General features: G+C 36.7%; 2 protein-coding genes across 4 annotated transcripts; one reads left to right on the top strand and one right to left on the bottom strand.

Moving 5' to 3' along the window:
* Nucleotides 1–4,101: 4,101 nt before the first annotated feature.
* LOC127262385 (uncharacterized protein At2g34160-like) lies at nt 4,102–5,451 on the top strand. The gene is made up of 5 exons (XM_051291038.1): nt 4,102–4,266; nt 4,355–4,403; nt 4,994–5,056; nt 5,156–5,220; nt 5,305–5,451. The coding sequence occupies exons 1-5, from the start codon at nt 4,102–4,104 to the stop codon at nt 5,449–5,451; spliced, it is 489 nt and encodes a 162-aa protein (XP_051146995.1).
* Nucleotides 4,239–10,128, bottom strand: LOC127262450 (myosin-binding protein 1-like). 3 transcript variants are annotated; one of them, XR_007841135.1, is made up of 5 exons: nt 9,856–10,128; nt 8,452–9,536; nt 6,910–8,330; nt 5,703–6,128; nt 4,239–4,360 (listed from the first exon to the last, which is right to left on the bottom strand). XR_007841135.1 is itself a non-coding variant. In XM_051291137.1 (4 exons), the coding sequence occupies exons 2-3, from the start codon at nt 9,506–9,508 to the stop codon at nt 6,940–6,942; spliced, it is 2,448 nt and encodes an 815-aa protein (XP_051147094.1). In that variant the 5' UTR covers nt 9,509–9,554; nt 9,856–10,128; the 3' UTR covers nt 5,084–6,128; nt 6,910–6,939. The 3 variants fall into 3 exon arrangements, 2 of the variants coding, with proteins under 2 accessions (XP_051147094.1, XP_051147093.1); XM_051291137.1 differs by lacking the exon at nt 4,239–4,360 and having other exon boundaries at nt 5,084–6,128; nt 8,452–9,554; XM_051291136.1 differs by lacking the exon at nt 4,239–4,360 and having other exon boundaries at nt 5,090–6,128.
* Nucleotides 10,129–25,682: the final 15,554 nt, after the last annotated feature.

Below are 25,682 nucleotides of genomic sequence, written 5' to 3'. Positions count from 1 at the left end.
TAGGGAGACGGTTACTACGCATGGGGACCACCACACGTGGGTTTGTTGATGCCCTCATCACACCTGCATCGACATTTAAACAGTTAGACGACGAGGGTGGCCGGAATCCTAAGCTCCAGTGAGTTCGGCCGTCTTCTCCAACAATCAGCTTAGAGGCATTCTCCGGCGATGATAGGATTGGGAGACGGGTTTTTTTGAGGTGCTGAATCCATTTTAAGTGAAATAATAGCAGTCGGACATCCAGAAACATGAGAACGACGATCGTCGTGATTAAGCATCTCCGGTGACACCGTCGTGCGGCTGTGAGGCATTCATCGGCGACGATGGTATCAACATAAGGGCTATGAAAGACGGTGAGCACCATGGTGGAGTTAGATCGCCGATCGGACGTCAGATGAGAGAGATCAACGGCGACGATGATGGTTACCAAATCGTTGGTGGCGGTTACTTTGTCTCCGGAGAGTTAGGGTGAGTTTCCAGAAACTACTAGCTCAGTAAAGAGGTTTTGAGGCATGAGGAATCCAAATCTGGTGGAAGGACGGCGATTGAACATCGGAAAACTGAGATCCGGTGAGGTTGACTTTTCAACGAAACTCCAGCGAAGGTTCACCGGCGTCCTTAGGTGGTTATCGGAGATGGTAAGTTGGGTATAAAGGTTTTCCGATGTGGCGAACCCAGCTATGGTGAGATGTTAAGGATCGGACATCGGGATTTCCGTCGACAACTCCGGTGACCTTCAACCAAATATGTCGACTATCTGCATGGCGACCATTGCGGTTTCTGGTGATAGAAAAGGGTTTTCGGGGGTTTTTATATGATGGCGAGAGTGATGGTGATGTTGCAGTGGCCTGAAAACCGCCAAAGAATCAAGGCGTTGGCGGTGGTGCAGAGGATGGAAAGTGCCTGGAACGGTGAGAAGACAATCGACATAATTTAGGGAAGACGATCGTCGGTTGGCTTATCGGAGTTGGGTGTTTTCGTGGATGGGGAAGACGATGGTCGGTCTAGATTCGTTGGCCGGTGACCAGAGCAGCAAAAAATGGTTGACAGAGGCGAGCGATTCAATCAAATAATTCACTTTGAGTGCATAGAAGTTTGTTGGTAGGAAATTTTCAGAATGTATTACTCTTTTTCACTGAGGGGGTGGATTGAAACGATTGCATCAAAGATTTGATTTGAAACGAAACACTTAGCATATGTATATTGTATTTATAAATAATATTTATAAAAAATCATGTATGTTGGAAATGTTGGCTTTGGCTTAACCAATCGATCTTTTGATAATAAATAGTTGACTCACTTCTTAGCCCGGCCTACCGAACTCGGTCCAAATTCTTCAATCCAAATCCAAGCCCTAAGCCCAAACCGTCGTATCAAATCTCAACCCATTAGCTTAAGTTAGTTTGTTTGGGTGTTTTTAAAACCGTGTGTTAGTTAGTTTGAGATTAAGTTAGATGGTGGATTGTAGAGTGAGTGAGAAGAAACCAATCGAGATAGAGTGAGAGTGAGAGTGAGATAGGGAAATCAATTAGAGAGAAAATTTGATAAAGCAACCTTCCAATTTAGAAATCAAAATATTCCGGTAATTGTTCCCGATAAGATTCCGGTCAGTGTTTCGGTGAGTTTCAGAGAGAATTTCTATGAGATTTCTAAGATCTTTCTTTATGCTAATTCTGGTGGGTATTGAAGTTTAAAGTGAAGCACCGACCTCCACCTTGAGACATGAATATCATGAGCCATTCGACACCCACTACAAGAAAAAATCATTTTTGTAACAAAATTTTTTTTTGTCTCTAAATCTACTTTTTCCGTTACTAATGACATTAGAGACGGAATTAGGAATAGAATTACGTTAGCTACGTGAACTTTAGGGACGAAATTCCGTTATTTTTTTGTAGTGACCATGGATTGAGTAAAAAATCATCGTCCCAATCATCGGTAAGAAGATCGAAGTAGTTCAGAGAACATCAAAGAAGACGACCGGAGCCCAGTGCTGATTGTTGTCTGTAATGTCGGAGTTTTTCTCCGCCGGATGAGAAAAAACTGTTGTCGTTCTTTGATTAAAACTTCGTAGTCGTCAACATAATCGGATCTGGAATTGTTTATTAATATGCTATGATGATTAATGTGTTTTGTGTAATTTATGGTGTTTATTATATTTTCTAGACTTTTGATTTAAGTGACTCAATTAATTTTATTATGTCTAGAAAGATCTTCCACCTAGAATAAAAGTGTGTTAATGTAAGTAAAATTATGAATGAGAAATAATATTTAGTCTTATAATCTTCCTCTTTGGTTCACCTACCCTTCAATCAACACGAATTGGTATTAGAACACTATGTGTGTGTGTGTGTTTTTCTTTATCCACCTCAACATTTATATTTCAAATTGTCCAACACAAGCCATTCACAACCAATTCCTATTTTTTCTAGAAAAAATTATGACCATTGGATTGTGAAATTAAAAAAGATACTTATCTCCAAGTACATGTGAGAGTATAAAGATATATTTGAAGACCCTGAAGACTTGATGAATCTGGGTGATGGTGCATGAAAAATATTGAAGGACAATCGAAAGAGAAATGCAAAAATTCTCTTATGTATTTAACAAGATTTGTCGACGGAGTTGTTCTCCAGGATCATGAGAGCATGCAACCACCGGAAAAGAAGCTTAGGAGATTTTTCAAAAGGAGTTCCAAGGCAACTTGAAAGTAAAAAATATTAATCTTCAAACGCTTGGAAAAGAATTTGAAACTTTTTAAATTGAAGAAATCTGAAAGTGTCCAGTATCACTACACTCGGTTGATGGGCATTATTAATCGAATGAGATTGCTTGGTGAGGAAATTAGAAATAGCAGAGTGGTGGAGAAAATTGTAGTTAGTTCGCCTCCAAATTATAATACTATGGTCACTGTCATTACATAAATTAAGCATATTCTCTTCTTGATGATCGAAGATGTGATGAGTTCGTTAAAAGCCTATGAGAAAAGAATGGAAAGACACTCAACAATATTAGTCGAGATGCTTTCCAAACTAAGCAAAATCTGGATACTAAAGAAGGTGAAGTAAATAGTAGATATGATAGTGAAAAAAAGGGAAGCATATATAGTAGTGGACAAGGTCGAGACCGAGGAAAAAATTTAAGAGGTTGAGAAAGACACAATATCAATGAAAAAAGACAAGCTTTTGATTAAGCGAAGAACTCAACAAATTTCCAAAATATTTCATATACAATTTCCTATAATTTACATCAAAAATATTCTTTCAAATCAAAACATATAACAAACACATTCAAAGTATTTCATTTCATTTTGATACAAGCCTACTTATAGGCTATTAATATAGTATGAATCACCAAATATGCCACATAGCATTAGATAACAAAAACACATATAACTATATACATTTTTTTATTAATAATAAAATTTTAAAAATAAAATTAAATAAAGGGTAGGGAGTGGAAAATCATGTCGAGAAGGGAATTATTTTTATTACCATCTTTTTTTTTTCCTTACACATATTTTAATCGAAGTTTCCCTATTTAATTTACAAAATTAATTACTAATATATATGATTATCGAATTCATAAATGAATACGTAGGGAAAATTGAAAAAAATATTCTACATGTATACCCCACTATCACTTTTGTTTTGTATTTATCTCGCTGGTAAAATATATCTCACATGTTTGCAAAAGTCGCTATTTCTATCATTTGGCCACGCGTGATCACGAGTAAGAGCGCGTGGTGTGAATGTCATGCGCGGGCAAAGGACATAAGTAGCGACTTTTGTAAACATGTGGGATATATTTTACCAACGATATAAATACACGACAAAAGTGATAATGGGGTATACGTTGCCAGATATTTTTTGCAATTATCTCTTAACACGTACATCTGCGTAGTGTATGGTAAGATGTAAAAGGTAAAAAGCGAAAGGCTGATAGCGTCAAAAAGCTCTATTTAAACGCTCCGCCAAACCTTCCCAACTTATTCTTCTCTATACATACATTCCACATTCTCCCTCCGTTTCTGCATTACATATACATATACATATATAGCCTTAATAATAATATTAATATTTAATAATCATTTCATCAAAAATGACAATGACAATGGCCACGGCAACCGCAGCCGCAGACAATGGCGAAACCACCGCCGCCATGATAACCAAGCAAAGCGCCGCCGACGAGATCAACCAGAAGAAGAGTAGAATCCAAGTTTCCAACACCAAGAAACCTCTCTTCTTCTACGTCAATCTTGCAAAGGTACCTCTAATTCTCCCCCTACATATTCATTTTATTTATGTTTTTTTTCGATGAAATCGAACCATGAAGAATCGCCATTTCCGTGCAGAGGTACCTGCAACAGCATCAAGAGATCGAACTTTCTGCATTGGGCATGGGTACAAACTACATTCCTTTCGATTCGAACATTATTCATCCGCAAAAGAAATTGTCATATCAAATATCAATGTTTTTGTTAAAATATATTTAGAAGCAATATATTATATTTATACTAGTTGTTTTGTGTAAGAGATTCGTAGGATTTGAAAATGAAAATTTTAGTTTCATATTCTAACATATATCAGAGCCAAATTCTCTCCGAGTACATCCATGACCCGTTATAGATGTATTTACTTCTATCCGCGATCATGCGGTCATTTTCAATTCGTCTCCGTCTTACTATTTCAATCTCCACTAACAGAGTTTTACTTTCAACTTCAAGTTTGTTCGTAGAAGATTTCGGCTATATCTTTTTCGGTCACTTATGAGAAACTCAAATTTGTTCATTCATATCTTGAGTTTGAAGAGGAGTGTTAAAATATATTTAAAAGTAATATATTATATTTACGACAGTTGTCTTCTATAAGAGATTCGTAGGATTCTTGCTTTACTTAAACGATCTATATATCACTATAAATATATACGATTAAAATAGAGAATTTTAGTTTCATATTCTCACAATTTTTAATGTTATGTTGCCTGAATACAGCAATCACCACAGTCGTAACCATAACCGAGATCCTCAAGAACAATGGATTGGTGAAGGAGAAGAGTAAGCTGTTCTGTTCTATTAGAATTTCTCTATATATCAATGGCTACGAAAAAAACACACAGATGCATTGAAAAGAAAATAAAGAATTATTCACTGCAGGTATCGTAACATCGACGGTGGGAATGAAGGATGCAAATAAGGGAAGAACTATTCAGAAAGCTCGGGTCAGTACTTCTCATATTTCAAATTTAACCTTCCCAGAATGATCATCATCTAATGTAAAATTATTTTTTGGATGGATTTATCAGATCGAAATCGTGCTGGAGAAATCAGACAAATTCGATTCAGTAATGCATCCATCCGACAACACAAATAATACATCTGCTACTAATGCTGCAGCTACAACCAACACCAACAACAACAATAATGCTGAAAGCAACGAAAAGAAGCAGTAACAAATGCACGTAACGGATAAAAACATACGTAGTCGCTACATGCATGTATTGTATCTCGACTTAGATACGAAGAAGAAACAAGAAGAAGAAAGCTAATACCTTTTAATTTTTATTTTTAAATTTATAGCTGTCATTCTGAGCATTTTTACTTAGGAACGTTCGCAAATGAAGGGATGATCGGAAAAGAATCCGTCCGACCGGACCACTTGATCCCACTTATTATTTTGTGTCATGTTGTAGAGAAGACAAACCTGTGGTTTTGAAGTTGTGTGTATATTTTGCTTCCTCTTCTTTTCTCATTAGTCTCTCCCAATCCCAATTTCTGTATCAACTTTTGTATGTCTCCGTTTACGCGATGATCCTGCAGAATCAAACTTCTTTGTGTCTTCGACACAAGAAAAGAAAAAGGAAGCATTTCATATTTATAAACAATGTATCCAAAGACATTTATGAGTTGAGATAAACCAAAAAATCATATGGTGTAGCAAAAACCTCAAATCTTTCAAACTATTGAGGCAGAAATCGAAACAAAGCCAAGACAAACACAAACACAAACACCAAAATCGAACAAGAATGACACAAACACTGTACAGTACAACCAATTCATCATCAATTCCACCAACACCTTCTCATTATAGTTCTTCAATCGATCTCCTTCAATGTATAATTAGTAGAATCTGCAGAACATTTCGCACAAAAATTAATTAGTTTGCGACGCTTTTCAATCTGAATAGTACTGGAATGGGGCATGTTAAACCATGAAAGTTAAACTAATACCTTAAAAACTTTAATCATTGTAGTTGTAAGTTGTAACACAACATAAAAGAACCTAAGGATATCCATGCATTGCAGAATAACAGTATGAAAAATTGGCTCCAAGTTGTCGATATGCTTCTTTGAACAATACAAGGCATTGAAGCTTTAATTAAGCATTCTTTTTACGGCTTCCACAATACAAGGCAACTAACAATGCTAAAAACACCTTGTAATTTATACTTCATTTCATCAAAGTTATATAACAAAAAAATGAGGTCCATAAGCAACGTAAAGAGATGCAATAAATAAATCTAATGGAGTTTTTCAAGGATTGCGAGCAGCTTAGAATAATTTGATGTTGAGTAGAGAGCACAATACAAGAATCCCATTCAATTTGAACACACATTCAGAACTTTAAAGATATCCGTGAACTACAACGGCATCACTAGCTTTGGTACGAGAAATATTTACAATTTGTGGCAAGACAACATTCACAGATTTCCTATAGCAATAAAGAACCTAAGATTGTCCATGCACAATTTGAAACAAAATTTTTTCATGTTTGTTTTTCATTTTGCGGACACTTTCTCTTCTTGATATTGAGTGCTAAACTACTCGGGATAATAAAGCCCAGAACACTCAAAAGTTCGATATATATATATATATATATCGATAGATAAACACACAGTAAAGAGAGTGTACCATAGACATCTTGAAACTTGAGAGTTCATCTCAAACCTCACTTCTTCTGATGTAAGCCAAATACAGCTCTTGTACTCGATCAGCTACTTCTCGAATGAATTCAAAGCCTTCACTGCCCTTTTCGAGTGAATTGATCGAACTCTCAATAATGTTTTTCTCTGCCTCAAGTGCCTCAAATCTTCTGCTCATAGCAGCAAGCTTGTTTCTGATTTTATCTAACTCGCCATCCATATCAATGTGTACGAATCCTTCATTTTCATGTTGGGAGTTATTATGTTCAGATCGATCTTCAGAAGAAGCCTCTCTATACACAACCGTATCTCTTGGCAGACGATTTTTTGTTTCCATTTCACCATTTCCGTGTGAAACCCCTGGCGAAAAAGCATCATCAGCTGAGTCAGGGTAGACTTCATGTTTCGAAAACATAATCAGTTTTTCCTCCAACTTGCTCAGGTTTTCCAAAATAATTTGTTTTTCATCTTCAAAGCACGGGGAAGACACCTCATGTCCTCCACAATCGTTGTTAATATTGATATCATGTTTTAGCGCAGCCACGTTACTTTCTTCACTATTTGCTTCTACTCCTGATTCAGGTGATGGCTCAACTATGTTGTCAGACAGAGATATATCCCCAAATCGTTTCCTGTACAATCCAAGTTCATATTCAAAATTTTCAATCAGCTGCTCCCTCTCTGCAAGACGATCATTAACAATCTGCAGCGCTTCGCCATCGTATTGGGCTTGTTCTTCCATCATTCTCAGGCACTGCAGTGCCTCCATGTTGAGGGCTGCTTTCTCTTCTTGCAACCTCGTAATCATGGCCATTGCTTGATTAACGGCAACTGCCGAAGCATTCCTCTCTTCCTCTAGTTCTTTATACAGAGCGCTCATTATTTTCTTATCATGCTCCACCTGCCGTTTCAAACGATCTGCCACACTCTCACCTTCAATTTCGCTGACAACGCTCCCATCAAAAGACAAATTGGATTCATTTCTCTCGAGTGAGATTCTTCTCTGAAGTATTTGCATCCCTAAAACACTCGAACCATCCACAGCCTTATAATCTTCACTGTTTGCACTCACCCTTGGACTCATATCATACAATGGTAAGTCAATCGTACGGGCAGCAGATATCTGCGAAAGCAGGATTTTTAAATCTTCACTAGCTCTTGTAGACTCCGTCATAGACCGTTGTTGTTCTAAGAGTCTTCCGGACAACTGCCTTCCCCTAGGGCCGACAGCTAATCTATAAGCATCACCAAGATCCAAGGACTCCACCATTTGTGTACTGGCATCTGTTTTCTTATGTTTTGAATCAATCCGAACTTCATTTTTTAAAATACTGTCATCATTTTGATCCACCAAAGTTTCTTCACATCCAACATTAACTTCTTTCTCAAACTCAGTTGTGATCGGAACACCTAAAGCAAATAGTAAACAATCAAACATACACAGCAAACGAATAAAAGGTGATATAAATATAATCTGCGCAGTAACTTTCACTTGAAAGAAACAGAGTTTGAAAGAAGATTATTGACTTACTGATATCTTTGGGCGCCTCATGATGGGTTCCATTCACTCTTGGAGAAGTAAATGCTTCTGGAAATGATCCACGTGCTGATTCGGATGTTTCATCGACATTATTTTTACAATCAGCAGGCTGGCAATTACTTCCCTCTAAATCATGTCTAATGGGTACCTCAGATTCTGCATTGTGAGCAAGATCGGATGGCTCCTCTAGCGAGGATGTGACAAGAGAAGCTTGATGGATTGATTTATCAAGAGATGGACAATCAACAAGTGTGATGGTCTTAGGTTCTGAAGGTGCACAGTTGGACGCTAAATCGTGGCCTAATGTCTCATTTACACAAAAATGCACATTAGTGCTCTTATTATCCAAGAACCGACCTTCGGATTCAGCATCAGATGTAACTCTAATGTCCATATATTCCACATGTGGCAGGGGATCAGTGTCCTCGGCGCACACTTGGCCTCTTTGAGACGAACCCTCCATTGCTTTCTCATCCACATCATATTTCGATGTAAAAGATACCACCTCGTTAATCTCAGCTCCCTCAGAGTTGCTATTAAACAACTTCTCTGTACAAATACTAGGAATCCATTGCTCGTTGCAGCACATGCAGTTTTTTGATATATGTTCATCGGCCGAAGCATCTTGGAAAGGGTCATAACAAGGCCCGTTGCCCAATTTACCAACTATCAATCTGCATCTTTTGGCATTCGACTTTTCTATAGATGTGGATGAGAATAAGCAGCTTTCACATGTTCCATGAATATCAACAAGGTTTCCATGTTGTCGACAGAAAACTAAAGAAGATATCTTCGACTTGTGTCTTCGGCAGATTAGTTCCCAGTAGAATCCTGCCTTCTCTTTCCCCAACACATGATCGAGTCTAGAGCATAGCAAGCAGGGAACTTGCAATCGGCTGTAACGGGCAAACTTCGTAACCAAGAACGCGAAACTAGCCTCTATAAACAGCAGAAGAATCAGCATCCACTCGAGGACAGCCCTAACTAATACAGAAGCCACCACGGGAGAAACTTTTGATCTTGATTCATTTCGGCCCCTTAAATCCATTGACCTTAAATTCTCAAAAGCTTCCACACTGCAATGAAATTGGGAACTGTTGGAAATTTGAGACTTCCAAATTAACTAGCTCCATCCATGGAGGAGAGCGAAGATAGAAAAATTGATTCCAGATAAGATCATCAAGGAGAGAGCTAAATGATCGAAATTAGCTAGCATGATTATTTAATTTCAAATTATTAATAGCTTAGTAGCAAATCAATCATGACAATCTACGCATTCATTTCTAACAAATCATGTCTGAGTCAGTAAATCAATTAAAGCATCCAACGCAACAAGCGAAAATCGAAGTGGACAAAAAGAATGGGAAGAGAAGGTATAACGATAGATGTTCATACCTTGACAGGGGTGGAGATGCGGTTCCTAGGGCGGTGGTGCGGCTGAAGGATTCAAACAGGGAAAGTTTCTCCAGAGATGGTAGTTGGAATAAAATAAGAATGAGAATAATAGTAGTTACGGAGAAGACAAATAAAAATGGGGGACAAGAAGAGAAGCAATGCCGACAGTGAGTGGGAGTCGGCGCAGGGGAGAATTGAATTGAGTTGAGTCGGAACCGAAAGGCTGCTGAAACCCTACCCCACGCCACCCCACCAAAAAGTTTGGGGTTTTCACTTTCTTTCGGCGAATCAGATGGAAGATTCTATTCCAATCCATTAAATCCAGCTTCGCTTCGTGTTTTGACCAGGTAGGAACTCAACTAGGACAACTGTGTTTTTCAGACAGATTTTAATTCATAATCCATCTTTTAATAATTAATGAAACTATCTAATAAGTTTTAATATTTTTTCATTTTGATTTTATATATAAATTAATAAGATTTTAAATCTTATTTTGAGTTTTAATTAGTATATGTCTATTTTTTTTATTTCTTTTCCAAGGAATCCCCGGTCGCTATTTCAAAGTGCGCCCTGCAAATTAAGTTCGACAGACGAATCATACTAGACAAACCATGCGTCGCAAGTGACCTGAGGTATCGAGGGTTTAAACCATGACCTCACGGTCATAAATCCAACCTCACACCATCAGGTCATTGCGGAGGACTAGTATATATCTATTTTTTACTAAAATAGAAAGTGATACTATTTGAATAAGACAAACAAAAATAATAAAATGGATATTTTGAGTTATGACGGAGATAGCATTTTTCTATTTTGCAAAATATGCTACAATATTCGAAGAAACAACATAAAATCTACATTTAATTTTATGAACTTGCACAAAATATTTCTATTATTTAAAACTTGTGTCAGATCTTTTGTACTTTATGAAATCTTGTATCGTCCGTCATTACTTAACCATGATTGTTCCACACACACCCACATAGCGAATCTAATTAAGAAATTCTATAAGTGAAATTACAAATGTACTTTTGCCAAGAATATACAATTTTATCTCTCTAATTTATCCTTCACTCTCTATATTCCGATGCTTTGCAGATCCTACTGTTTTTGTCCAATTGTCTTTCTGCCGGTAGTCGTTGGCGAATCTATTTAGCCCGATGATGGCTCCCTCTCAGTATGAAATTGCGGCGAAACCGTAGGGAAGAGGACTTGAAGAGTAAATTAAAATCATCCCCGCTGGAAAAAAGACCAGCAAGTTCAAAATTGTGACCGTGCAAGACAACGAGTGAGAGAGTTGTTGGAATATTCATGTGAAGGCTCGTTTATTATCAGCTTTGTTTATTTCTTTTTTCTTTGATTTATTTCTTCATTGACTCTTCTTAAAACAGTAATGTAGAAATTGAAATGATACTTAGGGATGTTATTTCGTTTGAGCACAAATCGTGATCGGCCGAAACTATTGGCGATGTCTCTTGTGAAAGTTAGGGAATAATATGAAATCAAAGAAGGACGTTTATTTTATGAAGAATTGAGTCAATGAATCTCGGAAATGCTGCAAACACTTTTTTTTTATCAAGTACGTCAAATCAAAGACATTGAAATCTACGGTTTCGGATTTTGAGAGATGGTTGGAGGGGGGTGGAGGGTGAAGTAACGGCATTTTGAGAAATTGGGGGCATTGAATTTGGTGTGGCTGAAAGTAATGAAGAAGTTTTTGGAATGAAGAATGACAGCAACATGAAGCATTGGCATCATGTGGTTTTGCAACATCAGCAAGAAGTGAAGGAATTTGTCATACCGTAAAGGCAAATTCCACAATATAAAAATTATATTATAAAAAATTATCTACTTTTCACCAAGAGATCTTAAATATCCAAGTTTCTAATGCTATTTGTGATGACAACAAGGAGGAACAATAAGGAACAGTTGGTCAGGATCTCAATCAACTCTGATAGGACAAATAAAGCGTTGGTTCATCAGCTATGCTTGCTTAAAACCTCCAGGGCACCACATAGATGACTTGAACAGGATGATAGCACTATTGTGCACCTTTCTTTGGTACTCAAGTGTCAACTCATATTTCCCCACACCTACCTATCATTCACTCTTATTTTCTATGTATAAAATCTTAATGAATAAAGTGTGGCGTGTCTTTATTTATAGGCACAAGATACTTCAACCCCAAGTATACTTCAACGTGAAGTAATTTGTATGCATCGCGACACATCACCTCCAATTTGTATTGCTCATAGCACAACACTTGACTTGTATGCAACTCGACACAACATGCTCGATGTGATATGTTCATTGTGACATTTTTTCCACATGACACATCGTACTTGATTGTGCTTAAAGATTTTTTCAAAAAAAAGTGACATCGTGCTTAAGGCCACATCATGCTTAGAAAGGCCACATCATACTTAGGAATACATCGTGCTTAAGAACACCTAGGAACACCTCATACTTAAGAAGACCTCGTACTTAAATACACTGCAAGCTTAAGAAGACTTTGCTCTTAAAGGCCTCTCGTATTTAAGCTTTCTTCACATTGAAGAAATGACAACTCGTGTTTGGACACGTTGTGCTTACTAGCATTGTGCCACATCATGCTTGGACACATTGTGCTTATTTGTACCATGCCACCTCATGCTTAGTCATGAGATTCTTGTGCATATTGTTTCTGTGTCCACATATGCTCACGTAATTCCAACAAACTCCTAGTTGCACCAAAATTCATGGGTATTTCCTCACGTAGGATTTCACAAAGTCTCTCATTCATAAATAGTTCTAGTCTATACCTTGTCTAGTTGATGGATTTGTGCAAACTAGGTACTATGACCTAGGACACTGAATTGACCTCATCTAATGAGTGTGTCTTTTAAGAGCATCCATCAAACTCTTTTTATCAACATCATTTCCATGTCTCTTATTGAAACAATAATGTATGAATTTTCTTGATGCTTCAAATTATTGAATAGTGATGTCTCACGATAGAGACCTCACTCATGTCACAATTATCTTAAGATTATGTCCATAGAATCGATCATATTTATACATTTTTGTATTTTTCTTGTTTAAGAAACTATTGCTATAATTTTTTGAATGTGTCAAAACACCATGCATGCCAAATTTATTTTCATGCACTGTAAAATCTCATATTGCTTTTAAGAAATATATATGGCCTTGGTTTTCTTAATGCATAAAAACTTTTTTATAGATTTTTTTCCTTTTGCAATACAATTCTTATACCCAAGATCACTCACTTGTTAAATGATGTTCTCTTGACCCTTATCAATATGGTCATATAATACTTATCGTCAAAATAAGTGGATTTCCCCTAAGATAAGAAGAAATATTCAATAGTCACTAGGAGCAATAAACAAAAAAAATTCACTCCAACAAGAGAACTAGGGAAAACCTCTTGATTTTTTTATTTATTTTCGGTCACATGTTAGTGTGCGCACAACTCATGATTTACCAACCACATGGAATATTGCTATTCCCTATTTTAATCATGGTTGTTGTGAACTTTATTAAGATAAAATGTAGTTATTATCTTATATTATCCATTTGTATTATTCTTCCACTGGAGTAGCACAATTTTATTCCATAAAAAAATGCAACTAGAAGTCTATGCTCACACATTTAATACCATAGTGTATTGTTGCTCAAACTCATTGAACACCACAAGTTTTCTCTTAAGAAAACTTTCCCACATTAATGTTTTCCAATGCAAGTGTGGAGTTGCACTGATGATCAAGTACCACATTTGTCTCATCTTTAACATAGATAATGATACAATACCATTAATTATCTATATAAAGACGATTATTTAGCTTAAGATTGGATGAATACACTATTGTACATCTCAAGTAAAACCTTGTATTATGCTTAGCATATAAGGCGATTATTCCTAGCCAAGGTTCGTGCTTCTAAGCAATCTCATTTTTGTGTCATTCAAGAAAGAAATAGATCAACTGAGTGAGTGGTTATCCCAAACTTTGTCTATGTTTTTCATAGATTTTCCTCTTATTAGTTATGATTTGCATTTTTGAATCAATATGATATAAAAGTCACAATAACTTGTCATACATGCAAAATATTGGTGCAATAAGGACAACAATAGAATTACATCATAACAACATAGACCCATGGCCTGTACATGGTTTACAAACTCATGTTAGCGAATATGTTTCGTGAAAGGGTCAAAAACCATGAATTTTGTAGATACAGAATCTAACTTGACATCACCACTCTCTATTCATCTCATATGAATATGTATTTGATCCCAATATGTTTGGTATTTGCATGATATTTGGGATGTTTTGTCTAAGTCAATGAAGGCATACTATCACTAAAAATGGTTATGAATTTCAAATTTCTTTTGAGCAAGCCAAGGTGATCAAGAAAATTTCCAAGCCACAGAGCTTCTTGAATAGTTGCAGACCCAACCATAGTCGATAGAGCGGCGCAAGTTTACTTTTTACTGCACCATATGTCTACTCTATTTTTCATCAGGAACACATATATCGATGTGGAATTATGATTTTTTTTTATCACCACCCCAATCAACATCAATATATCCAAGGGACTAAATGTTGTTACCTTCATAACATAGCCAATAGTTTTTTGTACCTCTAAAGTATCTTAAGAACTTTTTGACACATTTCCAATGTTCAATTCCAGTGTTCGATGAAAATCTTGCCAATGGTCCAATAACATAGCTTATGGCTCGTATTGAACATAACATTCCATACATTAAGCTACCGATAGCACTCAAGTGTGGGGTCTTTTTCATTTTTTCCTTCTCTTGGGAACTTTTTAAAGACATTGATGAACTCAATATGTAATTGTGTGCTAAAGGGATATTCATAAGTTTTTAAGTTGTTCGTGTTGAACCTTTCAAGTACCTGATTGATATATGGTTATTGGCTCAAGTATAGAAGTTTTTCTTTCTGTCTATCTGGATCATAATCCCAATGATATAAGTAGTTTCTCCTAAATCCTTTATTTCAAAGTTTGAGAACAACCATTCCTTGATGACTGTCAATCAACTCATGTTATCACTAGCAAACAATATATCATCAATATATAATGACATGAGTACAAATTTTTTTTCTTCTTCAAGGATATAGAGGTCTTCATACATCATTTGGAAGCCTCAACTTACAATTGTATGATGAAACTTCGAGTGCAATTATCTATAAGCTTGTTTTAGCCCATAATAAGACAGTTTTAGCTTACACACCATGTGTTTCTTTCATTTTTTGAAAAAACCCTCAAGTTGTGTCATATAGATTTCTTTACTTATATCAATATTGAAAAAATTGTCTTTACATCCATTTTGATGTAAATCCAGATCAAAGTGTGACTAGTGCTATGATCAGCCTCACAAAGACCAATAGATAAGGTTTAATTGTAGTTTGTACATTCTTTCTGTGTATACCTGATGACTCCAAATATAAGCATATTCTTAGGTTGACAAAAATGTGTATTACTTGAATTTCTGCATAAGAACCATCAAAATAATTCGTAATCGGCATACAATATTGATTTATATCACTAGGCATGATCCAGAATTCGTTGTTGAGACTATTAACGATTTTTGCCCTCTTAAGCGGTATTCTGGAACTAGAAAAGCTAAGGCAGACGCCGCAAGCGACAGCCGCCTTCGCTCGCAAGCGCCCAAGTCACACTTTGAAAACACTAAGGCATGAGAGGCAAGCGGCCACCTTCATAGCCGCAAGCGATAACCTCTCCCGCTTACAAGCGACAGTCCAGATACCCACCACTGCAGACTATCACCAGATTTCAACAAAGTACTTCAACTGCAGCGGTACAGTCATTTCAATTCCAGCTAGCACAAGTGAGCCGAGCTACGCTGATGCCCTCCTGCTCTCCAACAAGCGAGGAAGATCTGTGCCCTTAACCTTCAACGCAAGCGAAGCGGGCACCCTGAGAGTTATGGCCAGCAACTGCTTCAACAGAATAACCACCAGCAACCGCCTAACTGCCCAGTAGTTGGAACTGCCTAACTGCTACTTGCAACCGCCTTTTCACACCTGGTATAAATAGGGCCAGATATCTTTATGAAAAGTAGATCGAGTTCTTGGACAATTTCAGCATACACATAGCGTTCGTCGTCTTCCTGTTTTCGAGAGCTCCAACCCTGTAAGGGAGTTCTCCACAGGAAAGGCCAAGGGAGTGGGGGTCTCCCCTCTCCCTTGGCCACGTCTTTAATGCTCTCTTAGATTAGATTACTGCTTTCATTTACAGCTTTGTAGTCTAATTCTTTTCGCGCTTTCGTAGTATATAAAGAAATATCATTCATTTCTTCAAATTAAATTCTTTCACAATTTTCCATACTTATATAAATCAATTTTAGAGAATTTCATATCACTGGTATAGAGCGAGAGAAGAATTGATTAATTAAGCCTTGTGATGCGCCAAAAGCGGTCTCAAGGTAGTTCAATGTAGTTAAGTACGCGGGAGCCTTGTTGACCTACTTAACTACTATGCTAAATTTGATTCTGATAAAATAGTAGCAACATCAGGGGGTAAAGCCACTAATGAGGCAGAAATTGGGAAAATTAACGGGACATAGACGGGGGTCTATTAGGTCGCAGAAATTCCTAGTGACAGTAGGGTTTCTTTCTTATAATGTCTTAATTCTGGGTGTCATTGAAGTCTTGTTGTAAATCCCCCCCATGCCAAAAATACCAGTGTGATGAGTTCTTTATAATCCAGTTTATATAATTACAGCATCTTCCTATCGTCATTTTCATAATATACATATATGTTTCCGATAACACACTTACGTCATTCGCTCGCTACATCCAGGGAAATCTACCCATTTAGTAACGCATAGTTCAGACACAGCACCTTTCATTCACTCTAATTCGCTCATATACATATACATATAATATGCCGCTCACTCACGCCCCAATCCCCTGGTAACCGCGATTCATCCATGCCCCGATCATCTGGTTGCCACTGGAACTCCGCCTCTCGCTTCCGCTTCGCTCGTCTCCGTTCACCTCATCCTTACTGCTTTATTTACCACTTTCAGTAATAAAAGATTCACGCCCGCTCCAAGCGGACCCCTTTTCTTTTCTTCGTCGCTTCTCCAAGATTTTTACCATTGAAATTCATGACTTTAAATCCTTGTGTTCGACCTGGAAACTCACCAGTAAAAAGAGTATAAATAATTGTGATAACTATCCAGGGTCTACAACCACACAATTGCTATATCTGATCGTTCTTCTATAAAAACTCTACTCATTGATTTTCGAATAAAATTCCCTACGAATTGATATCCAAACTACAATAACAAAATTTAGTTATCAATACCCCTTAGCTACCAAACATGCTTTATATTTTTCAATAGAGCCATCACTATTTTTCTTAATCTTAAGAAGCCATTTGGTTCTTATAGCCTCATAACTATAAAGAAGCTCAACTAATTCTCATACTTGATTAGTATGCATTGGGGATATTTCCTCATTCATGAATTATTTCCACTTAATGGCATTCATCCCTTTAAGAGCATTGATAAACGAAAAAATTGGGTTTTGTTATATTGGATAAATTGATGGTTAAATTCTGGCATATTGCAAATGATTAGATATTGATTCAATGAAAGTGTTGTTGTAGTTCTCAAATTTTCTTATAAAAAATATGTTTATACTCATTTATATTGGCGAGTTTCTATATCGAACATAGGAATTTTAAGTCATAAAATAAAATCAGAAGAATACTTACATGTGATTTTGGTTGAGCGGAAATACAATAAAGTCTCGCGTGAATGAGAAAAATATTAACAAATAGCTTTGTAAACTAAGGAGTAAAGTGAGCAAAACGTGAAATTGAGCGGAGCGGTGATTTCTTGGCAATAAGTTTAGTGAGGGTAAAAGTGAGATGAGCGGAGTGGTTGTGTGTGAGTGGTATACATTTAGTGAAATTGGGTGAGCGGTGGATGTGAGCGAGAATGAATTTGGTGAGTGGTAATATATCTTATGATAGAACGAATGAGGGTGTTGGTGAGTGCATGTGCGTTCCTAAATGACTAGAAATTTCTTGCATGAAATGAGCAGATGGTGATGGTGAAATAATAGAACATGTATATAATACAAAAATAACATAAGTAAAGTGTGTTATCATGCTTATTCACTTAAACTACACTTTTAACTCTACTCATACTAGACCGTAAGGAAGTTACAATGAGGTTTCAATGATACCCAATTAGGAATATTATTTAAAAGAAAAGCCACTATCACTTGATATTTATGTGATCCGATAAACAAGCTCATTATATCTAGTGAATTATTACTTTCATCGTTCTATTTGTGGCTCTACCCCTTTGATACATCTCTTTAGTTAAGATTAAAAATTCAGATCACAAGTAAGTAGGTTACAAGTCTCTCTCATATTTAATTTCTACGAACTACCTCCTCTATGTTATTGCGATGTGATCATATGTTTAAATGGTTAATTTTTCTTTCGTCCTTCCACAATGTTATCTAGAATTCAAAATTGAAAATCAAATACAAACATGGGTTCTTTTTAATGCAAATAAAGATGAAGAAGAAAATTATATTAATTAATACTATTGGAAAATTGTAAATTTACATTAAAAAATAGTCAGTGAAAGAAGTAAGAAAACAATTAAAATTTTTCTGTAAGGACATAACTAAATGGAGGTTAGGGGTGGAGAAAATTCCATTAATCCCTTGACCTCCACTAAACCAAAGAAAATTCCTTACAGTTTGGAGCTCTAAAAAACTAAAAGAGCAAAACAACAGTAAATTGTTGTAAACACTTATGTAATATCGTACTTTACAAAGAGATATATAGCCTGATTTGTAGAGGATTGAGTTTAGGGCAATTGAGATGTTGGAGATCAATTGCAACAGTTGTACAGTTAAAACAGTTGGGCAGTTAAGGCGTTGGTGTTTGTTGTAGCTAGCATAACTCCTATCTTGCTCGTTTCACTGTAGAGGTGGTCAGTATGAGCATAGATCTTCCTCTTTGCTTGCACGAAATGAGGAGATCAACGTCATCATAGTTGTTGTAACTGAATGGTTATACCGCTGAGAGACATTTGTTTCACTTGAGCGGATCATTCGTAATTTTGACTATTGCTACAGTGATGGAAACTCATTGGCATCTGGATTTCTGCATGAGCGAGATTCTCATCACTCACAAAATGTTGCATCATCCTTCATTGTTTTGATCAAAATCATCTATAATGGCCTAAATTTCGCTTAAACTAAACTAAAAAATTAATAAATCTTAACTAGGGGTAATTGGATCATATCAAGCAACACAAATCAATAAAGTATTCCATAATTTAGAATTGTGATGGTTTTTGCAAAAAAAATAAAGTAATACACATATTTTGGTAGTACAAAATATGTTCGATTTGGAGTTATCAAACCTCCTCATACTAAACTTTTGTTCGTCCTCGAACAAATTCAATTAAAGGAATAAAGAGTTATTCCATTCGAGGTAGTCAAGTATTGCATAAGGTAAGTGTCATAATTGTGAATAAAAATAAATCTAAAATAAAAGCAAGTGATTTTTAAGCTTGCATAACTTGTCAATCGGATTTAATATTCATTTAAGTCACATCAGTATAATCAACTTTGCTCATTCAGAGAAGATTCTTTTTGATACGGTAACCTTTGGTCTATAGACAACATAATTGTTTGATCGTTTCATTATATTTCGCAATCGATTAGAGTATAGCATTGTGTTTCTCATGATCTTATTTATTTTTCTCATTGTTGTATGAATGATAAATCCTCCTCTTTTCGCTTACATTATTTCTCAAACCATCTTTAAGGGGTTCTTACTTCAATGTCATCTCATATAAACTAAGTCGATATACAAAAGTTCGTTCACCTTACCGAGTATAGAATAATTGAAACGATGGGGGCATTAAACTTTTCAAGTCATTGAATGAGGTACTTAGTTTAACTAAATATTCAAATTATTGAATAAGGTAACTGAAAAATTACTAAATTCAACGCTTAAAAGTGATTGTACTATACTTTAAAAACATATTTAACACTTAGGTTCAACAATGTATTAAGAGAATTTAAAGCAAAAATACATGATTGCAGTTAGGATAGGTATACAATATTGAAAAGTTTAACATCTTATAAAATATTCCAAGTCTCATTGATCATTAACAAAAATATGTACAAGTCCGTCATTGCTTACACTCTTTCACTCATCATATTACATTGGGGGAGACTCTCGCTCGCTTAGGGGAGTCTTATTTTTACCTCAAATTAGAGTAAAGCCGCCCTGCCTTTGCCATGGTATTCAAGATCCGCTACATCGTTCTTCTTAGCTTAGCTTGGTCTCTCACTAGCTCCACATGTTGCCCAACTTGAGTTGCATTCTGGCGATTAACACTTTTTAGTCCTTCCAAAATCTAATTTTGGCCTTGTAGAATTTGGGCCTACCCTTACATGATCTGATTTTATGCTGCTCCCATGTTTGCAACTTTATGTTCCATGATGGCTATCATTTTTTCATAGAGGTGGTTTTGGATTGTATGTTAGTTGTTCTCACCTCCACTACGGCGGTCCTATCCTCATGATCAACTAACTTCTTGTTTAATTTCTCAACCAACCCTTTTGTTATTTCCTCATTGTAAAAAAATTGGGTGGTGAGTATATCTTCTAGATTATTCAATTTCTCATCCAAGAAATCTAGAGTCTCTTGAGTGGTAGAAGTGTTCGCATCAGCGGGATGAGGTGAATGTCCTTAAGCCTCACTTGGGATTGTTGCGGCTGGCTGTGGAGAAGACTCATTTGGCTCCGGCTCTAGTTCTAGAGTTGGCTTACGGTTGGTCATCAACTGCTTGGCTGCTTCGAGTTCCCTTGCTCCTGCTCCGATTTCACGGTTTGGAAGTAGGTCTTGATGTGCACTTGCAGCTGGGTCAATGGATTTCACCACTTAAGTAATCTAGCCAGAGTCTTCATTGTCTTCTCCTGCACGACTCCCTCGTTTTCTCATTTTCTATCTTTTGCATTTCAGCAAGCAAAAGAGCCTTTATCTTATTTCTTTCCCTTTACTCGTTATCCTCCTTCTCAAATAAGGCAAAAAAATCCAATTTTGTAAAAAGAGAAGTTAGAGTGGTTGTAGGTGTTGTCTCCATTGAAGTATGGGGGCTATATATAATTGGTTCTCCTTTGCTCACCCCCACAGTTGCATCCTTATTAGTGGAAGAAACTTGCATAATTGGCAGATTGGTTATCACTGCCTCAACCTTAGCAATTTTATCGGTAGTTTCAACATTAGCGGTGGCAGCGGGCTGCTCGTCAGTGTACTCCTTTAATATCTATCTTATTTAGCATATTTTCATGCAAAATTGGCTCTCACTCGTCCTTATGTTCAACAAAAGATGGCTCAATACCCCTTGCTAGATAAAGGGAGGAAGTTCAATGCTAGATTGGTTGGACCTCTTGGGTGATTGAGTTGTTTGGATTGGTATATAGGATTTTTGTTGAGCGGGGATGACTGATGGAGTCATTTCTTGCTGACTCTTGGGCTCTTGAATGGTGATATCCTTTCTTAGACAGGAAAGCAAGATCTCAACATCATCAATCTCCTTACCCTTACGTTTGTCCTTCTTTTTCCTTGTCGGCTCATTGGCTAGGCTTTTTGCCTTCTTTGTTTTAGCCTTTGTTCGTGGATTCTTTTAAGCCGTCTCAGGAGTGAGATCTTCCATAAATTTTGTTTTATTTCCCTTCTCTCCGGTCTTATTATTCCATTTAGCCACTTTATTTTCCTTGAGGCTCCTCTACTCTGTGAGCAATAAACTCTATAATGTTTCGCTCAACTTTCAGGGTTTCATTTAAGTTCTCTTCTTCTTCTGCTCTAGCCAGTCCAGGCTCAGGGGAGCGGACCAAGTCTTCCCCAACTATATTCAACTTTTTCTTGGGGGGTTGAGCCAATATTGTAGCCCCCTGCTCCTTATCAGCACCTTGACCCAATCAAATCCTTTCTTTTCTAAGCACATCTTATGAAATGAACATGGTTGCTATGTTGCATATCATGTGGCATTAATGGATGTTTACGAGATTATGGTGGTAGAGGTAGTGAATATTTAGTAAGACGTTGAGTGATAAAGTACAATACTTCCGGTTGAAAGAGAGTGATGATGAGTGATTGCACTAGGATTATATTTGTGTTTTATGTATATACTTCTTACTGAAGAATATGGCGTGAAAATGATTATAAAAAATTCTTGTCCCCTATTCGCTTTGCGTGAACAATGGTTCACTAGGTCTAGAGGCAATCGTGGAAAGACAAACTATATACTCAATTATCTCTCTAATGATTCATTCCTGAAATCATTTTTAAATGTCCTACAAGCCATTCTCTTCGAGACTCGTAATAACTATATTCAATTGAATGAGGAATTAGTTTACTCTCTACTTACTACTAATTATTCTAAGATGCTTAAGAGTCACTTTTATGATAGGGCCTAAATCGACCTAGTAGTGTGAAATCCTTACGGAACCTCATAACTATATTCAATTGGTTGAATTAAATTCAATTTTAATAGCAATTTATGTTATTCGCGTCGCAAAACAGTAGCTTTATACTAACGTCAACCATGAGTGATAGTAATATGAACCAAAAAAATATATTTTATTAACTAAGAATTGAAGTTTGCATTTACATTGTGAATTGAACATTGCAATTATTATATTAAAACTATAAATTTATCTAAGTGCATAAAGTAAATGAGATTGGTGGTGAGCATACGATCCTATCACCAGTGCTGACAGCCACCCGAACTAGACTTCTGGAGAAGTTCTTTATAGTTAGAGCTCTCCTAAACCGTTTGTATTTTTCTGAGAATTGATTTGCTACAAATGCGCTAGACTGAACCCCTATTCATAGGCACAAGGTAGAGCTTCTAGAAAGGATGGAAGTTCTATTTTTTCCAACTGGCACAATCTTCTCAAAAGTCCATTCCAACATATGCTAATTTCCACCGTCTGGATTCATTCTCAAGTGGATTATCATTCAAACTTTAGACTTAAACTTCAAGGTTCCTTTATTTTACAATGCCAACTGCTCTTTTAAGCGATCTGACAACACGAACAAGCTAACAATCTAACAGCCTCCAGAGACAATCACGTGACATTGTCAGACTACTTTTCCTATGAATCCATTTTTCCCTTTTAAATCTCCAGAATGCGACTGAAACACTTGAAATACGAAATATATCAAATAATACAAAAGAGGTTAAATACACATTTGCCAAGATATTTTGGATTAGTCAAGCACATATTCAATATAAAATCATGTCAAATGCTTATAAAAATAATCAACTAAACATGCTCGAAATCAGTGTTATCAATTCATATTATCGATCAACATGTTAAAGATCTGGTTCTCGGGTATACGAAGTTGGCATCTACTCACAACCCTCCGGAAATATTCTAAGAACTATTTGATAGGTTCCTCGTTCCTTTATTGTACATTTATGAGGTCTGAGATTGTTATCTATAGGAGAGGGCTATAAAAATGCTCGTGGAACACCCTCTCTAAGTCCGCCCATATATAAAATGAACCGGACGCAACAAGGTGTACCATGTGAAGGCCCAACCAGTTAATGGAAGTGAGAACTGAAGCGTGTACCAGTTGTTATTTCCGAACTCCTCTCCACAATGAGCTGTGAATTGGCTTATATGTTCTATTGTCGAGTGAGAGTCTTCCCTAGAGAAAAAAGTGTAAATTTTGGAATCTTGGAGTTCCTGGGCAGCGGGTGGTCCAATGCGCCTAGTCCGGAAAAGTCCTTTGATAATGGGGCCCCACGGGAAGTGGATTGGGTCACCATAGAGATGATAGACAACCTCTTAAATTACCTTAGTTTTAATGTGAAGGGCCAATTGTAGACAACCTTGGTGAACCGATCCTTGCATCGAGAATCATACTCGGTTCCCCTAGTCAGGCCCCCTCGGCTCTGGTACCGGCAACACCAAAAGATTCCCAAAATAAGTCGGAACTGCCCAAGATGGATATCCATGGACTTGACATGTCCCAAGAAATATAAGAGAATCCCCTTCATGATGGGTCCCTTGCCTTCCAAACAATGGTTATGCTGGTGGAGCTGTACTCCAGGTCACCTCTGAAACTGCAGGAATTGCCCCCCAAGGCATTCTTGGAGCCACTGCTCCCAAGGGCATTCCTAGAGCTGACGGTGTAGACCCATAGATCATTTCCGAAGTTGTTGGAATTGATCCCCAGATCATTTCTAGAGCTATCGGGGCTGATCCCCAGGATATTCCGGGGGCTGACATAACTGATCCACAAGTCATCCCCAGAGTTGGTGAGATGAGGGACGATCTTAGAGTTGCCGATAGTCATACACCTCATACGTTAGGAGCTTCTTACACCACAACTGCTCTTCCTTGGATATGAAATTCAGTAGTAGACATGTGCAGAATTATCCCATTGAATAATGAATTGAGATACAATTGTGACTTAGGCGGAATAGCTTCAGAGCTTCGCAACATCCGCACTGAGAGATTGAATCCAAGATGTTCGGAGCTAATCATCATTGATTTCCCCTTACGAGCTTTCTCTTCCATTATCCATGAGATTTTATTGCGGATGGTGACCTTTAGGATGTCCATAAGTATCAGGAAAGCTCCAACGCCAAATCATAGAGTGGTGCTTGAATCTCCCTTCAGATCTAGTTTTGGAAGATGCATTCCGGCAATGTAACTAGCCTATCATCTCATCCCAGCATTTTGGATGACTGATCATGCTTAGTCTGTCCAGCATAGGTTGCACGGTGTTTTTCTGCTGATTCATTTGTTTTTCGACATGAAGGAACTTTTGGAAAAAGTAACTTGCAATTGTGCAACTGTATGTTCATGCAAGACTCGTTGGAGTCCTACTAGGAGCGTCAATATGTTGTTGCTAAAAAAATGCGTCAATAGCCTACTGGGTTTGGGCATGATGGTATAAAAGAGAATTTTCTAGTTTCTTTAAGAAAATATTCAAGCTTGGTTTCGCAATGGATAGGTAGAAGACCAAATTTGTGATCAGACTTAGAATTGAATTAGGCAACGGAATTGAGTAAATAAATAAATTGGGTAAAAAGGCTGGAAATAAACTAGAGATTAAATAGATAAAATTGCAAAAATTTGAAGAATAAAATAAAAACTAAAGTGGTGGTGTGAGAGATAACCAGCCACTATCCGAAAATGCGCACTGGGTAAACCAAATCAGGCCCGACGGAAAAGTTACACTAGGCGAACCATGTGTGGTAGGTGACCTGAAGCGTCGAGGGTTTGAATTCATCACCTCACGGTCATGAGCCCAACCCCTACACCATCAGATCATCCCTTACGGGACTAAAAGGATAAAAGAAAACTCTTTTGTTGCCAAAATAATACTCTCTACGTCCGGAAAATATATGTAAATTTGTTTTAATGCGAAAGTTAAAATATAATAATATTCTAATGTTAAAATAAGTAGATAACAAGTAAACTAAAAGTATTATAAAAAATTTATTAAAAAAATAATAAAATAAATAAAAAAATTAGTGATAAATTATTATTATTATTTATTAAAGCAGAAATAATAAATTATGAATTAATAAAATTGTTCATTATATAAAGTAATTAATCATAAATTTAATGAATAATCAAAATAAATAGTGACATAATATTAACAATAAAATGAACTTTTTTTTCTCTCATAAAAAATTACACAAGTATTATTTGAATCAAATTTTGAATACCATAATACAAAATCAAAACATACACTCCACACAATACAGCGAA

This window comes from Andrographis paniculata, unplaced genomic scaffold (assembly GCF_009805555.1).
Source record: "Andrographis paniculata isolate CXL003 unplaced genomic scaffold, ASM980555v1 Contig65END, whole genome shotgun sequence".
NCBI classification, from domain to species: domain Eukaryota; kingdom Viridiplantae; phylum Streptophyta; class Magnoliopsida; order Lamiales; family Acanthaceae; genus Andrographis; species Andrographis paniculata.
The sequence above is the reverse complement of the archived record's forward strand: the minus strand, read 5'-3'. Positions and strand labels throughout refer to the sequence as shown.

What these genes read in the sequence shown, in the direction of transcription:
- LOC127262385 (XM_051291038.1), top strand. Translation starts at nt 4,102, where the DNA reads ATGACAATGACAATGGCCACGGCAACCGCAGCCGCAGACAATGGCGAA. An exon ending in ACTTTCTGCATTGGGCATGG is followed by an intron (nt 4,404 to 4,993) that starts GTACAAACTACA and finishes GCCTGAATACAG; the next exon opens with CAATCACCACAGTCGTAACC. An exon ending in TGGATTGGTGAAGGAGAAGA is followed by an intron (nt 5,057 to 5,155) that starts GTAAGCTGTTCT and finishes TATTCACTGCAG; the next exon opens with GTATCGTAACATCGACGGTG.
- LOC127262450 (XM_051291137.1), bottom strand. Translation starts at nt 9,508, where the DNA reads ATGGATTTAAGGGGCCGAAATGAATCAAGATCAAAAGTTTCTCCCGTG. An exon ending in TGAGGCGCCCAAAGATATCA is followed by an intron (nt 8,331 to 8,451) that starts GTAAGTCAATAA and finishes TATTTGCTTTAG; the next exon opens with GTGTTCCGATCACAACTGAG.